This window comes from Ursus arctos, unplaced genomic scaffold (assembly GCF_023065955.2).
Source record: "Ursus arctos isolate Adak ecotype North America unplaced genomic scaffold, UrsArc2.0 scaffold_19, whole genome shotgun sequence".
In the NCBI taxonomy this organism is placed as follows: Eukaryota; Metazoa; Chordata; class Mammalia; order Carnivora; family Ursidae; genus Ursus; species Ursus arctos.
The window spans coordinates 49,036,756-49,053,448 of NW_026622863.1; the positions used below are offsets into that span (position 1 = coordinate 49,036,756).

General features: G+C 55.7%; 1 protein-coding gene across 2 annotated transcripts in view; it reads left to right on the forward strand.

Annotated features, from left to right (window-relative positions):
• The window catches only part of ARHGAP35 (Rho GTPase activating protein 35), a 117,459-nt gene extending 101,522 nt beyond the window's left edge, over positions 1–15,937 (forward strand). For both annotated transcript variants that reach the window (XM_026481981.4, XM_057314511.1), the window contains exons 4-7: positions 1,547–1,624; positions 3,198–3,329; positions 10,430–10,535; positions 11,360–15,937. In XM_026481981.4, coding sequence (XP_026337766.1) covers positions 1,547–1,624; positions 3,198–3,329; positions 10,430–10,535; positions 11,360–11,717 — 674 coding nt within the window. In that variant the 3' untranslated portion in view covers positions 11,718–15,937. The remainder of the gene's footprint in view (positions 1–1,546; positions 1,625–3,197; positions 3,330–10,429; positions 10,536–11,359) is intronic.
• The last annotated feature ends 756 nt before the right edge of the window (positions 15,938–16,693 follow it).

Consider the following 16,693-nt stretch of genomic DNA (forward strand, 5'->3'; position numbering starts at 1 on the left):
GCCAGAGAATTGATGACTTTGGCATCGATGTTCTTTAAAGGTTCACCTGCCACTATTCTGGGGCCCCAGAGATAGGCTGACTGCTTTGATCTTGCCTGATGGCTGCCTCTCCAGAGGCGTGAGTCACAGTGATAACTGACAGAGACACTCGCCGGCCCTCTGTCCGCCGGCCCTCTGTCCGCTGCCCACACTGCCTTCTGGTGTTTGGTGTTGGCTCCAGGGCACGTCCTCAGTGCCCTTTCGGCTAAGCAGGGTTGGTTTAGCCGTGAGATGCACTCTGCTCTTCACTGTGACTGCATCATCCTTTAGAGCTGTGTGATCTTAAGGGTGCAGCAGTGGCCTTTCCTTCCCTGAGACGGGGTGGGGGTGGGGTGGAGGTGTCAGTAGCCAGTGATTGGAATCCACTCCAGGCTGAGCAGTGCTTCCTGGGGTGAGGGGTGAAGGGGAGGTCAGTCTCTCACCTGATACTTTATATTCTTCTCTATTACTTAACTAAATTTTAGTATTGTTTTTAAGTATTGTTTCTTTCCTTACCTGACGCTGTATACTAAATCAGTTACGGAAGCATCACAGAGCTAAGTTGGGGGGGGTAATAAAAGATCAAGAAAGAAGAAATAGAAGTATCTGCTCTCAGAATAGGAAAATCTGTTCAAAGATAAAAACAAAGGGAGACATCATAAAGAAACTGGTCTTGAAAACCTAAAATTTTTAAATTATGGACTTCAAAAAATTCAATATACAGAATTAGAAGACCGATAACAAAGAGGAGGAAAATGTAAACGTATGTAATGTTAACATGGTCAGTTCCTTACTTTTCAGAGGCCTCTTTCAAGTACACAATGAGAGGGACCACTCATAGGGAAATGAACCAGAATGACAAGAACATGAATAGGAAATTCACAAAGTAAGAAACACACACTGCCAAGAATCTGTTAAACTTACTAGCTATCCAGAAAACATAAGAAACATAATTGTGGGGTATTTTAACAGAGAAAACTCGGGAAAACCTAAATGATTAACAGTAGGACTATTTTTAAAGTTATTGTATACTTTGATGTCTTTAAAATGAAAAAGAATATTTAATGATTAGGATAAGCTCACAACATACTTTGTAAGTGAAAAGGGCGGGTTAAAGCACAGTATTATCTCCATTAAAAAGAAGAAAAAAACACAAAATTCAAGGGGCACCTGGCTGGCTTAGTGGTAGATCATGTGACTCTTGATCTTGGGCTTGTGAGTTCAAGCCCTACGTTGGAGCTACTTAAAAAAAAAAAAAAATTCAGAAGAGTACATCAAAATGTGGACAAAAATTAGCTGAGGTACTTACACATTATTTTAATATTTACAAAAAAGTATTTTTAAATATTGACGTGAAAAAGAAAACGGGGGGGAGAGTGCGTTGAAGCACATTGGAAAGTCCAGAGCACTTCAGCCTGTTCCTCTGGCGGGTGCCATGTGGAATCACCCTGTCTTTGCTCAAGTCCAGTCCTCCTCGTTCTCTGCTCTGCACTCCCTGCTCCTAAGAAACCTGCTTGTTTCTCCTCAGGACTGAGCACTGAAGGTATCTACCGGGTCAGCGGGAATAAGTCTGAGATGGAGAGTCTGCAGAGACAGTTCGACCAAGGTAAGGCCGCAGCCTGGCCACGCATCGGAGGCTGGAGCCAGTCAAGGCAGACGGGACAGCCGGGCTTGCTGACAGAGAGAGAGAGCATTCGGCCCCAGTTAGCCTTGTCCCCATGCACACACTGCCGTGTGGAGGAGGGGGGACAGGTCCTGTCAGCAAACAGAAGCATCTTCCCTGCCAAACGCACGTCAGCCAGCTGCTCCCCATGTCACCGTCCACAGACACTGTTGCAGGTCACCCCGGCGTGCGCCTCGGTCACCTCTGGGAGCCTTACTTCCCTTGCAGTGGGTCTGACAAGGGTAGTTGCAGGCACATAATACAAAGTGGGGTTGCGGTCATGGTCCTGTTTTGCTGGGGCCCCAGGAATACACATGACTCCCCTCCTTGCAAAATCCCTGCACGAGAGAGTCAGTGAGAGGGAACAGTTATGATCAGCTGAGCTTTGGCACCCGGGCTCCCAAAGCTGAAATCTCGTGAGTTAGACTGGCTCTTGGCAGGGACTCCTTTCTCCTAAGCTAGGTCTCAGAGGCCTAGAGCCAGAGAGCCAAACTCTCCGTCCTAGAATGGAGCAGCTACGGGATGAGAAGTCACACCCACGGTGCCAGAAGCAAACGAGCCAGAGCAGTAAAAGTTCTCAGATGTCACCAGCCAGAGAGCAGAGTAAGCCGAGGATCAAAGTAGGAGCCAGCTCGGCATGTGGCTGGGCCGAGGAGACCAGGCCAGACTCTGAAGCCAGGCAGCCCGTGTGGGCCTATAGGACAGAGCAGCAGCCAGGAGCAGGCACCCTAGCCCCGGGCTCCCCGGGGGCCATCGCACTTTGCAGCGCCACGGTCGATCTCTGTTAGCTGGCAGCGGGGGGAGGACGTCCACTAGGGAAGGGAAACACCTGTTTATCTTGCAGGATAGGGAGCACAAGGTCAAAATGAGGGTGTAGCCACACACTTGGGTATGTACTTGTGTATATACAGGAATCTGTTAACAGTTTATACCCCCCCAAAATGGAAGCAGCTCGCGTCTAACAGTAGATGATTTCTTGTAAATCAGGAATGCAGTAAAGTATTCAAAGAAAAGTAAAGACACAGGGGTCAGTGGTGTCGTAGGCTGGGAGGGGCCAGAGGGAGAACGAGGCGTCTAGTCACCCTGCCACTTTAAGGAACAAGGATGGAGGCAGCAGTCAAGATTGTTGGTAATGTTCTGTAACCCACTGTGAAAAGCGAGCCAACCTTTTAGGAAAGTCCTTTATTTTTTCCAGAGGGGAGGGTGTAAGGAAGCGGTAGCACCACATCCCAGCCAGACAAGGGGAGTTGGGCGGCCCAGAATGACGGGGTGCAGTTGCTCTATTCAAAGGATGACCTTGGAAGGAGACCTGGGGTGTCAGCCTCAGTCTGCAGATCTCACAGTGTGTTTTTTAGCAGTGCCCAGGGATGCCACCTCCTGTTCAGTCTGTGATAATCCCAAGTCCCTGCCCAGGCTCCAGGGGTCTTCGAGGTTTCTCTGACTTCCCCTAAGCACTGAGTTTTCCTTTTGCTTCTGTCCAGCTTACATTGCCCTCCCTCTCCCAACTTCCTTTCAGACCACAACCTGGACTTGGCGGAGAAGGACTTCACAGTGAATACCGTGGCTGGCGCCATGAAGAGCTTTTTCTCGGAGCTGCCAGACCCTCTGGTCCCGTACAACATGCAGATCGATCTGGTGGAGGCACACAGTGAGTACCAGCCGCTCGGCCCAGCTCTGGACGCAGGCAGCTCCCTGGGCTGAGTGTGTTGGGTGAATTGAGGGAGAGGGCTTGCAGCACCATGAGAATGGGTCCTGCGCTCAGGGAGCAGACACTCTGGCTCTTCGAGCTGGGCTCAAAAGGACAGAGGGACAGGGAACAAAGGATGACTCCATAGGGGCTTGCAGATCAGGCCCCTGCCTTTGTAGACCAGAGGGGCTTTTCTAATAAGGGTTCTGTCCGGAGAGTTGCAGGTTCCCCCAGAACTCCATGAGTTAAGAGTCTGGCTTTGTATCAGACTTGAGTCACATCCCGGCTCCTTGGCTTGTCCACAGCGTAAGCATGGCCGGTGCAACCTTCCCTGACCCTTAGTTTCCTACGACACTGTCCCTACTCCCGTTCATGGAAGATTAGGAGAGATCTAGAGGCAGGGCTGTAACAGGCCTTTCTTCTCCCCTCGCTCACCCATCCCTCTTATAAGAAAGTCAGCATGTGGTCTGGAGCCAGCCCACCTCGGAGGAACCCAGCCTCTGGAGGGAAAGGGACAGCTCGAATCGCCCTAACCAGATGACCGCTTGGGGCTGTAGCAAGTTAGCACCTCTGGTTTTACTGGCGACCTTTGTGTGCCATCCTGCCGACCCCAACAGCTGTTTCCGCCCTGACCTGCCCCTCTCGGGAGACGTTTGTCGCTGTATTGGGAGCCTTCCCAGCGGGCAGCCTTTCCTGGACTCGGGGCCGAGCTGCAGCTTCCCACCTTGTGGCACTTTTTCCCTTTTTTAGTCAAAGGCGGCCTTCCTGCTTTGCAAGCCTGGTGGGCCAAGACCCCCAGAAGGAGCCATTTGCTGTGCAGCTGCAGAAGGGAGGGTCTTGGCCAGTGACCAAGGGGTGGAGGGGAGGGAGGAAAGGGAGCTGTGTTCCTTAGACCACAGGACCTTAGTCTCATCTCATCGCTGCCCAACTCAAAAGAGGGAGTTTTAAGCCAGCATGATTTACTCACAAGGCTGATGGTGTGGGTAGCAATTTGGGGGAAGTCATAAATCAGGGTTTTAAGTCTTGGATCACAGGCTCTTAGTGACTTCGGGAAACGGGGATGCTGACAGCAGCCCACCCCGAACTGTGGAGGCGCCCCTGTCAGAACCTGGCTGCTGCTGGGAATTCAAGGGCCCCCGGAGTCACCCTTCCCTGGTCTGCATTTCTGGTAATGTGTGTTTCTGCAAGCTGGGTGCCACCTTTGCTGTGCTTTATCCCCATGGTCTTGGCAGATGGGACTCTCTCACAGCTTCTGAACTTATCCAAACCCATCAGGGATGGAGCGGAAGCGCAGAGTTCTGGCACTGTCATCGGGTTGCCTGGCCTTCATTCCCAGCAGGAGTCCAGGTTTCTCCAGATGAGTTGAGTTGGGTGGGGACAGGTGCTCTGCTCCTGCTGTCCAAAGATAGAGCCTTCCGAGCGATCACTCCTCCGACAGGCTCCGGGCTGGCCCAGATGTGAAGCACATAGGAAATCTCCATCTGGAGCCAGCTTGATTTCCACCTAGGCTCCGCTGTGGGCGGAAGTTAGGAAGAAAAGGTGTGGGCTGGTACTCTGCGCTCCGCGCTCCAAGCGGGAGGATTCCCGTCAGCATTTGTCTTGACTTGGCGCCATCTAGAGGCTCATAGAGTTCCGGCTCCCAACAGAATCCCATTGTTTCTGCAGGGATTGCTGACATAGCATCTTTTTGTTTTTTCGGGGGAAGCGAGGGGCAGGGGAGGGAGGTGTTACTGATAGGGAATCAGCTGCCCTTCCTATAGCAGCGTCCCTGGCTTCCACCGCTGAGGAAGGGAGCTTCTTGCTGTTCCTGCAGCCTGGAAAAGGGTGGAGATTTCTGCTTCCTCTTCCCATTGTGTGTTTCCTGTGCTCCAAGCTAGTCAGCTGGAGCTACTCAGCTGGGGCTCCGTTTTCTTGAACCTGGGGGTGGGCGGAAGGTGGGGGTGGGGGAAGGATCTCGCTGACTGGGCACCTTCCAAGGCCACTGGGGCTGTGAGTGTCCTGGGGTGGGTTTAACTGAGCCAGGGACACCAACCAGGCCAGACCAGCGTTAGTGTTAAGGGACATTATGAAACAAAGATTTTCAAACCCAAAAGTAGGTATTCCCAGCCTGGCTGGGTTTCCATGGCAACATCAACTTGACCAGCTCTTCCCACTTAATACCTAAGAGCTGTTGTGTCTGTGTGTGTTCAGGGCTTGGAAATGGTTTCAGATCCCATCACAACAAATACCAAGGTCACTATCAAATTGTTTTGTTAGCTCCAGAATTTCACAATATTGAACGTTGCTGAAAATATGCCCACAGATAGGGGCGCCTGGGTGGCTCAGATGGTTGGGCGTCTGCCTTCAGCTCGGGTCGTGATTTCTAGGTCTTGAGATCCAGCCCCACATTGGGCTCCCTGCTCAGCAGGAAGCCTGCTTCTCCCTCTCCCTCTGCCCCTCCCCCTGCATGTCCCTTCTCTATCTCTGTCTCTCTCTCTCAAATGAATAAATAAAATCTCTAAAAAAAAAAAATGCCCACAAATAGAGATTTTTGTGATTATTCACCAGTCATCTTCCTAGCCTACTCAAGGTGATGTGTGGGTGATTCAGAAGTGAGTAACAGCAGCGGCCGCCGCCCATACCGCTTAGGGAGTGGCGTGCTGGGGCTTGACCTTCTGTGCAGAGACAGTGTCCCTGCCCTCCCAGGGTGCGTACATCAGTTACCTGCCAGAATGAAGCCAGCTGAGCTAGAAGTGCAGGAAATGCAGTGAGGGAGGACTAGGGTCGAGGGCTTCATGGAAGAGGTGGCACCTGGGCTGTGGCTTCAGGGAGGACTAGGATTTCAGGAGGCAGAGAAAAGGGCTTTGAGTACCCTGTTCTATGTCACCCGCACACCTCACCCTGGCCTTTACCATCTGTTATCATTTATTCTCACCCCACGTGTTCTCCTCCCCCTCTCACGACACCCCCAACCCCACCACCACCGATGTGGAATCCCCCCAGTCCAGCCAGTCCCCCACAGGCCCCGTCCTCCGTCTTGCGTGCCGCACGGGGTCCTAGAGCTAGCTCTGTCTTCATCCAGAGGGTCTGAGCCTCCTTAGCCCTGTAACTGCTTATACAGCTCCCTGTGCGCAGTTCAGTGTACAGACCAGTGGCTTTCACTGGCTTGTCAGAGGGGTATGTGCCCCGAGTGTTCCGGGTACTGGCGCACCGTCTCACCATTCCCGTCGAGAGGTGGGCCACCTTACAGCTAGAGATGGTAAACTAATTCTGGATCCTGCTTCCTTTTTTTGTCTGTCGAGATAACTGCGTCGGGTCACAGGGGTGTTCCTCACTCACATCCTGGCATGTGCCAGGCCCTGTGTGGGACAGGGTAGATGGCATGGACAGATGAGCGTGTGGTCCCTGCCTCGGTCCGATGGGGTAGGAGGCACAGAACAGGTGACTGCAAGGTCATGGCTCCCGCAGAAAGACACCCAGAATCTTCCATTCCAGGCCCAATAGAATGAAATCTTGGCCTCGGACTCGTTTTGCACCTGAGGGAGAGGTGGGGGTTGCATGCTGTGCGGGTCTCCGTGTACCACTGAGAGGGTGACAGGGCCTTGAACTGGGCTGTTCCTTTTCTGCTGGTGCAGGTGCGCGATATGGTCTGAGGCCATCAGAGATTTTCCTCCAGATTCTGAGTTTTGTGGCAGCAGATCCCAGCCTCCAGTCTGATGGCGGGGGCTGAAGGGGGCAGCAGAGCGCACCAGCCAGGGCAAGAACCCCGACAGCAACCTGTGTGACCTTGGACCAGTAGTCATACTTCTTGGAGCCTCAGTTGATCTGTGTGCCGTGAGGAGTGTGGCAAGTTAACCCAAAGCCGTGGCCTCTGCTTCCTCTTGCGGTCTCGGGGTACTTCTTAGTCTGAGTGAGTTCTCCGTCGCCTGGGCTGTGTCCAGATTAGTCTGGGTTCAGCCGGCCTGAAAACGCCCCTCAGGAAGCTGTCTTGCTGTGTCGGTTGGCTGAGATCTAATTTCACCAGTACGCGGTGTGAGCTGGGGAGGCCCTGGCCCTGCAGAGGTGCCCTTGCCATCCCACCTCTACCTTCGGAGAGGATCCCTGGAGTTGGAGAGCTCCGCAGCGCGGCGGAAGGCAGGCGGCCCCGAGCAGGCGTGCGGGACCGGGAGACGCCTGCGCCCACCCGCCTTCCCCCTCACCAGTCTCCCGTCCGTGGCGCTGCCTCTTGGCGTTTTCTCCGCCAGCATGTAAGGGGAGCCCAGTGTGGTAAGGGCTGCACAAAGAGTGACTCCGACCTTGTCCCATTAGCACTCTGGCGGAGTGCCAGAGAGAAGGTTCGCTTGCTTGAGAGAGGAGGCGAGCGAGGTCAAGTCAGCAAGATGGGCCGTGTTTTTCATGAGTCAGAGGGAGGGCTGGGCTCTGTACTGAGAAGCTTCCTGTTGCTCTCCTTGATGTCCTCCCTCCTCCTCCTCCCGCCACACTCCGTGCTCCTCTGCACTCGTGAGCACGTGCACCTCGAAGCCGGCTGGAGAAAGGGAGGGGGGATGCACAAGGAGGGGGACCATCTAGGGCCTTGCTGGGCACCTTGCTGCCGTGTGACATGGGGAGGGAGGCCGGCATTCCTGAGGTCAGCGTGTGGGTCCCGGTACTCCCACCTCTGCTCCCTCCTCCTCCCAAGGAAGACAGAGAGACAGCAGACATCCTTGTGGCTCCATGGAGGACAGGCCCCCGTCATTGCCATCCCGGCTTCCTGCCTCTAGCCAAGAGGACGGAGGAGGCCCGGCCCGCTCTTGGGTGCAGGTGCCCCGGGGGTCAAATGCCTCATGGGAACACACAGCTGTGTTTGTGGCGCGCACGGTGCCGGCGTGACCTGTGCTCAACTGTCGTCCGGGAGGGGGCGTGATGATTCTGTTGAGGGAGATTCTGAGCCCCGCATATGCTCCTCAGGTGTCAAGACAGTCCCTCCTCCTAATGAGAGCGCTGGATGTGTTTTAAGTAAACTTTGTACTGAGGTTTAACAGGAAAGGTTTTTGAAACTCAAAGCCAGAGAGAAAGGGTACTCTCGAGGTCAAACCCTTAAAATAAAGCTTGGGTGCAGAGCACTGACAGTGATAACGGCCCCACACAATTAGTTCCTGTGGTTTTTCCGTCATTTTCTACCAGACAGCTGTTACCGAAACACGATTCTTATCAAGTCCCACTCTTGAGTCAAAAGATTCACCGGGTTTCATGCCCACGAGCCTGCCGGCAAAAGCTCGGGGTCGCTCCAGCCCTGCCCATCTTCGCGGCCTCCCTTCCCACTGCTTCCTGCCCTCAGGCTAACTGCCGGTGCTGACCGCGTGTCTTCGTGTGAGCTCTGTGTCTCACCGTGTGGCATCGCCGTCGTCAGCCCCTCCTACAGACAAGCGGTGCATGCCAGAAGTGTCACTCATCCACGGTCACACTGCTGGCCGTGTCAGAGATAGGATTTGAACCCAGGACCACGCGGGTTGGGTTTGGGCTCTGACCTGCTGCACAGCCTTTCCTCCCTGCATGTTGCCGTCCCTTCCCAGCCGTGCAACTCCGCCTGTCCTTCCTAGTGTAGCCCCAGCCGAGCTCCTCCCGCGTGTCCCCAGACCGTGACCCTGGAGGCACGTCACCTGCTTCAGAGGTTCTTAACTTGGAGGCCATAGGCTCCTAAGGAACAGGATGAGTTTTGGGGAGCCTGTGAGCCTCCAGCAATTGTAGACAGAGTTGTACACGGCATGTTTGAGGAGAGGCTCCAGAGCTTACAGCCATCACAAAGGAGTCTGTGCCCCCAAACCAGTCAGGAACCATCTTTTTTTTTTTTTAAGATTTTATTTATTTATTTGACAGAGAGACCGCCAGCGAGAGAGAGCGGGAACACAAGCATTGGGCGTGGGAGAGGGAGAAGCAGGCTTCCCGGCGGAGCAGGGAGGCCAGTGTGGGGCTCGATCCCAGGACCCTGGGATCAGGCCCTGGGCCGAAGGCAGACGCTTAACGACTAAGCCACCCAGGCGCCCCAGGAACCATCATATTTTTTTTAGCAATTCCCCCATTCACCCACCCCCACAACCGTAAGTGTGGGAGAGCTGTTATCTCTTCCTGGATCAACTGTGGTTTTTCTAGGTCCTAGGTGTCACTTTCAGCTCTAAGAAGTAGCCGTAGGGAGGTTTTTCATGCTCAGAGAAATCTGGGCCAGCTCTCCCAGCCAAGGCAAGCCAAATGTATTCAAGAAAGGGCAGCCAGGACCCCAGGGAGCAAGCACGATGGGCCACGCTCAGGCTCCACAGCCCGTCAGTGGGGTTTGGTTCCCAAGCTCTGCAACGTCACCTTCCTTGTCCCTCAGTGCGCTGACAAGCCCCTGCCTCATATAGGACACCGACAACTAACCGAACCAAGCCTGGTGTAGATGAGCACTTACTCGGGTTAACTTGTTTTCAGGCTCCCACTACATTAGGATTCCATGATGGGCAAAGTGTGGGCGGTAGTGGGGGAAGGGGGTGCGTAGTCCCTTTGATGAACTGCATGAGAATTCCCCCACTGTTTCCATCAGCTCCTCCAATAGGGAGATCTGTAGAGGGTCCTTGTGTCTCTAGGAAAAGGACAGAGCCCTGGTCTTATGACAAACTCCCTCCCTAGACAGTCTGTTGGCGTGGGTGGGTGGCAGCGCTCCCCCGTCTGGTCAGGAAGCACGCAGGCTTTCTGTATTGGGATGCCTGTCTCCAGGGGCAACCGGATGAGCAAAGAATGGTGTTCTTTATGGCGGTGTCTCTGTGGATCCTTGAGTCTCGGGTAGTGGGGGCCAGGAAGCCCCAGGCACACAGTGCTCCCCTTCAGCAGGGGCCTGGGACCCAGAGGTGGGCCTGACTGCTGGGTCGGTGCCACCGCCAGGTGTGCCTGCCTTGGGCAGAAGCTTTTGGGGGAAAGACTGGGGTTGACCTTGTCTGAAAGCCCTGGGCTGTGCCCCGAGGTGGCCCTCATCCGACTTGTCTCACCACCTGCCCAGGACCAGTATCTGTCTTGAGCCCGTAACACCCACCAGCCATGGCCACGAAAGTCTTGGTTTTCTCTTTCCTCAGAAATCAATGACCGGGAGCAGAAGTTACATGCCCTTAAGGAGGTACTCAAGAAATTTCCAAAGGAAAACCACGAAGTCTTCAAATACGTCATCTCGCACCTGAACAAGTATGTTGCAGGGCTTGCTAGTTGGTCTTCCCTTCTCCCGAAATTGCCAGTCAGGGCCAGCTAGCAGCAGAATGAAGCTGGGCCCGGCTGGCCCGCCAGCGGCTGCTGGGGCAGCTCCTCAGTGGGGCCCATCTGGCTCACCAGGGAGCATCCTCGTTACAGTTTCCTCCTTACATTTCCATCCTGGTTCTCTCCGAGAGGCCCCTGCGGCCCCAAGCGTGCCCAAAGTCCTCTCCTGTGTGTGACGAAACCCTGGACAAGATGGGGGTGCTGGGAAGAAACTTGAACCTGTCAAGTAAGTGCAGCAGCTCCAGGCAGGAAGCCTGTCAACGGACTGTTGCCCAGATTTCTTCACAGACAGAATAGGTTGGTTTTCCAGGCAAACCTGTTCCTCTCTTGGCAGAGTGGTATTGCATGGAACTCCAGTGCGGGATGTACGCACTCCCTCTGTTCAGGCAGAGCAGCGTCACACATTTTGGTGTCTGGAAGAGAGTCCCTGAGGCAGACTGTCTACCCACGGGGTTTGTGGAGGGCATCCCATGAGCCAAGACCTCAAAGCCACTCCTCAGGGCTGGCCCAGTGGCGACACGGGAGCAGAGGACCGGCCACAGAGGGTCTCAGGTCTCGATTTCCAGGCCAGGCCACAGAGAGCTGTGCTTGGGCCTTTCCTGTTTTGAAGTTGGGGTGGGCAGGCAGGGAGAGCAGTTGGGGCGACAGTGACCATGAGCACACAGGGGATGGGGCAGGGGCCCTGCTGGCGGAGAGCCTCATCCAGGGCCCTCTGCCCTGCGGAGCTCTGACCGTGAGTTTGGTGTCCCCCACAGAGTCAGCCACAACAACAAGGTGAATCTCATGACCAGTGAGAACCTCTCCATCTGCTTCTGGCCCACCTTGATGAGACCCGACTTCAGCACCATGGACGCCCTCACCGCCACGCGGACCTACCAGACAATCATTGAGCTCTTCATCCAGCAGTGCCCCTTCTTCTTCCACAATCGGCCCATCAGTGAGCCTCCTGGCGCCACACCCAGCTCCCCCTCTGCCGTGGCTTCCACCGTCCCCTTCCTCACCTCCACACCTGTCACGAGTCAGCCATCACCCCCCCAGTCCCCTCCACCCACCCCCCAGTCCCCCATGCAGGCCCTGCTCCCCTCCCAGCTTCAAGCCGAACACACGCTGTGAGCCATCAAGGCCTGGGGCAGAAGGAGACCTCTTTTCAACAGGGTGGCGTTTGGCCTTGAACAAAACCAGGTCCACCGGGGTGGGGGTGGGGCAAGTGTCCCCCTCCCCCGTTACCTTCTCAAGACCTCAGTGGGAGCAGGAGCCCCAGTCTACCGTGGGCTGGGCTGGGCTGGGCTGTCAGGCACCCTGAGCCCGGCGCTGCAGACCTGGAGCTGTTCGCAGGCATCAGCCAGGGGGCGCCCTGCCCTTTGACTTGGACCCTTTTGAGGACTGAACTGGCCAGGCAGTGGCCCCTGTGGCCCTCCACACGCTCACTGCTCCCCAGACCACCTCCCCCACCTGTCCACACATACCAGCCTCGGGGCATCCACCCACTGCTTGGACAGAGCCCCAGCCTGTGCCAACAGGAGGAGGCTCCGAGATTTGGGCCACCCCAGGGCAGGGCCGGCAACCCCCCCCCCCCCCCCCCGAACAGTTCCGGTCTGTTTCGTCTGTCTCTTCCCACCTTCCGTATCTGCATCCCCACCCCCGTTCGGGGAGCCCCTGTCCAGTGGCCTCCTTGGGAACACGCAGGCCACAGCTCTGTCAACCCAAGGTACAGTGCTGAGGGGGCTGGCCCGGCAGGTCAGAACAGGGAGGGCGGCTGTGTGCCTGGACCAAGAGTGTGTGACTTCCCCTCCACTTCCCACACGCCCCCTCCCACTTCGTAGGCTTTGGCGATGCATTCCCTTTAAAACAGAGAACACTGGAAGAAACGTGGAAAAACCCCTCCAGTAACTTAGAAAAGAAAGGAAGACACTACAGACCTCAAGATTGACCCCTTCTCCCACCTCTTGGAGAGGCAAGCAGGTGGCATATGGCCCTTGTCTTTGTCACAACAAAACAAGGATGCCCAAGGGTGGTTGCTGGAGAAGCTGTGGGGGTCCCACTTATGCCCTGTCACTAGATCCCCTTTCCCCAAGAAGGCAGTTTAAGCCCTCAGTGGGAAAAGCTTGGGAGACCAGCAGACCAGCCTGGACCCTGGTCTGCCTTGGAACACACTACAGTGCTATGGAAACGCTACTCTGTGTGTGCGTGTGTGTGTGTGTGTGTGCGCGTGTGTGTGTGCGTGTGCGTGCGCGCACGTAGGAGGTATGCCTGTTCGAGAGGGCACAGCCAGGGGGGTTGCTGGGTGCACGGGGGGTTTGGGTTAGTGTGTTTGGTGTTGGAGTGGGGTCATTTTCATCCCGGGCCACAGAACACCAGCCTAGGGGTGTTCCTGGGAATTGGGCAATGTGTGGAGAAGTGTGGTCTGCCCGTTCCTGCACAGGGACATCCTTTGTGCTCCCAGCACCAGGAGGGCCTGGAGGAGCGAAAGTCACAGAAGCTGCCAGAGTCACGAGGAGGGCGCTGTGCCTGCCTGCCACACACACAGCCCCGTGGCCTTCCCTAGCCCTTCCTGGGAGATGGCCTTCACCTCAGCTTCCTGGCCTTCCCGCTGACCCCCGGAGAGCCCTTAGCATGCCCCACTTTCTCTCCCCCCAAAGCAGCGATCGTGCTAAGGCTGCTACAGATACTGGCTGCCCTCCCACTCCTCGTGGCTGGGCTGTGGCCTCCGAGACCGGGAAGCCTGACACGGAGGCCCCCTGGGCCGTGGGCTTCAGGGCCCTGCAGGCCACGCAGCCTCCAGGTCTCTTTGCACTTTAAGAAGCAGCGCCTGTGGTAGGTTCGACAATGTTTTGGGTCCCTCAGCCGGGTGGCCTGACAGCTGCCCCGAACAGCCTCCAGCCCCAGACTCTTGCTGTCGGCCGTTGGGAGGGGAGGCCCTTCGCTCACTGACTTGCTCCGGATAAGCTGGATACCTGTTACTAGTTCCTGTACGGCAAACTACGGTGCTTGGATAACCATCCTTGCAAATGTCACCACCTCTTTTTAAGAACACTAGTCAAAAACAAACCTAAGGTACACGAACGTTTATGTAACTGCTGGGGAGGGATCTCTTCTGTGGGGGCTCTGTGCCCGATGCTCTGGGTCAGGGTTGGCAGGAAGGTGACAGGTCGGGTTGTGACGGTGGTTGGCAGACCTGCGGCCCTGGCTTTCCACCCCACCCCCTCTGTTCTGAGCCGCAGGCAGGTGAGAAAATCACTCCATTGAATGCATCTCTGCCTTTTTCTAGGTCACGCTCACCCACCTGCTCTGAGGCAGCCCCTCAGGGTGTTAGGTGGGGGTGGTCCGGGACCACCATCCCTTGTGTGAGCTGAAAAGTACCCCGGCCCCCCTCCCACCCACCCCCCACTACCAGTTTTCCTCTGCCGCCTCTTTTGTGCCGCTCGCGGGGCCACCCCCCACACCCCCGCCTGCATGCCTGGGCTGTGCCCCAGGAGCTGGACAAGCCCCCAAGCTCCCCCATCCCTGAGACTGTGCAGATGGTGACTTCTGGGTGTGTGGGCGGGGGCAGCTCACTGAGGAGGGATACGGGCTTTGTGCCCTTGCCCTCGAGGGAGTCGTGGGAAGCCTCTGGGCCAACAGCACCCCCTGCCAGCCAGCTTGGGGAGCCGCAGGAGCCCCTTCACCTGGCTGCTCCCAGTGTCCTGCCGGGGCTTTAAGGGTTACAGGGGGGAACTGGTGGCACATGCCTGAAAGAGCCACCGTGGACGGGAAGCGCCAGGGGTTCCTCTTGTTTCCATTTCTTCTGTCAAGTGTAGCTTCTAGTTTTCTTCTCCAGACTGACTCGGGCTGGGGGATGTTTCTCTGTCATTCTGGGTTGGTGTTGCCGTTCGTGGTAGTTGTGGGCCCTGGGCTTCAGCCCCCAGTCGGGGGTTAGCACCCAGACTGGGCACTGGGATGGGAGCCGCAAAGGCAAGCCTGGGCCTATGTTGGGACATGCCGCCGTGAGTGCAATGCTGTGCACCACCCGAGTTCCGCCGTGTGACGCTCTGAAGAGGGTTTGCTTCCCCAAGGGGTTCTCGCGCGAGCGGCCCCGCAGCTCTGCGACGGAGGGAAGGGCAGCCTTAGTCCGCCTTGGCCAGAGTGGGTGAGGCGGTCAGCAGAGGGAGTAGGACTTGTTCCCTGGAGCTCTCTGCCGGCCCGTGTCGGACATCCGCAAGACAGTAGTTGCCGTATTTGGTGGAGATGAACAGCCCTTGGTTGCGTAAGGCTGATGCTGGCTCTGACACGGCCGCTTCCGTGGAGGAGGGGGTCCGAGGTGGTGCGGCCTGGCTTGTGAACTCGCCCTCGGTTCTTGGCCGTGTGGCATATTGGGGATCACAACGGCACATTTGTTCCTGCTCTCCATCAAGTCGTGCTTCCCATCGCTTGGCGTTCTGGAGTGCTGGGAAAACTCAGTACTGTTTCCTGTGTTCTACACCCTACTGCCACCTTGGTCTTCCTGCCGTAAGGCAGGAAGCGCACTGCCGGTGTGATTCTTCTAGCAGAGTTTGTGGGTCTTTGCCAGGTGGATGGAGGGTGACGTCATAGGAGCAGCACACTGGCCAGGAGGGGCCCGGAGCGCACACCTTCCCCTGGCCTTGGGCCTGGGGTCCTGGTCTCATGAGCGGGGAGGGGAAGTGGGGGAGGCCTGGAGGGCAGTCCATCCTCAGCCCTGAAACTTGAAAACCACCCTGTGTTGGTGAAAACCCTGTCCCTCTGTGCCCCCTTCCTGCTCCTGTGAGGACAGCCACGCTGTTTTGGGGTTTCCGAGAAAGGAGTGGATACCTCCTCGCTGCCACTGAGGGCTCTGGCCAGCCACTGTGTCTCCAAGAGCAGGAAGCCCCAGGGACTTGGGCGACTTTCTGGGGGCCGGGCTCCACAGTCCTGCTGTGCAGTTGGGCACGGTGTGCACCCAGAAACGGGGACAGCCGGCACTGCGCTCGCTCCCAGGCCTTGCTGACTCTGCAGACGGTGGACGAGGAGTCGCCCTCCTGTTGCTTGGCAGGTTCAAGCCACTCGTTTGCGCTTAGGTGAAAGGATGGAGCGAGTCATGTCTGGGACTGCTGGCGAGGGGCTGGTGTGAGGGGAAAGGCCATTTTCCTCTCCCGAGGTTCCAGGCTGCGGGCCTGGGAAGGATCCTTCCCTTCTGGGGAGCCAGGTCTGTGCCCACGGCAGTGAGGTTACACATCTGTGTAGTCAAGACAGGGACTAAGTTATTGTTTGCATTAAAAAAATCCTGTTCCCTGTGTACATAAAAAAAAAAAGGCAATGTCTGAATTGTATGGGAATAAAACTTGTTTGAAAATTTGGAATAGTGCTGCTGCCAGCTTATTTTTCTGGTACTTGTATTTTCACATGTTAAATGATCTTTATATATGTTGAATTAACAAATATTTTGAGTTTCCTGAGAAAAAAGGCATATTAATGGTATTGAAATGTGTTAGTAGTCTGGCCGTGTGCCTAAATTTCTGTTTTGCAGCAAAAGTGGAGAACTGTATGTAAAGAAAGTATAACAATTATTTCTTTGTATTTTAGGGGCTTTAACCAGGACATCCTGTAGTTGGTGTTAGGAATGTTTGCTTAATTTCCAGACCTTTTTTTTTTTTTTTTTTTTTAAACACGTTGTGGGTTTTTGAGGCTCCAGCCTGATTAGTGCATGGTCAGCCGTCAACTACGGCGGAGGCGTCTCTGACTGACGTGCTTTTGTTTGGTTTTGTTTTTTAAAATCATGTATTTGCTACAAAGTATTGTACTCGTCTCAATGGGAATGGTGTAAAAAACTGAAAAGGCCTTATGTGATATGTATCATAGTTAATAAATCAATCTTGTAAAAAACCAAACCTGAGAGCGCCGAAGCTGGCCCCTCCCGCCAGGGCCCGGAGTGCCCTTCCCGCAGCGGGCGCAGCCTCAGGCCTGCGGGGACACCAGCTCCTCAGACGCTGCGGCCAAGGCCCTGGCACGCGCGGGACGAGTCTGTTCTCTGGCCACAGGGCGCGAGGATCCCAGAGCACCCCCACGAGAGGGTATGCGGGGGGCACGGAGGGGTGCTGCTCAAGTCCTTTAGCCGA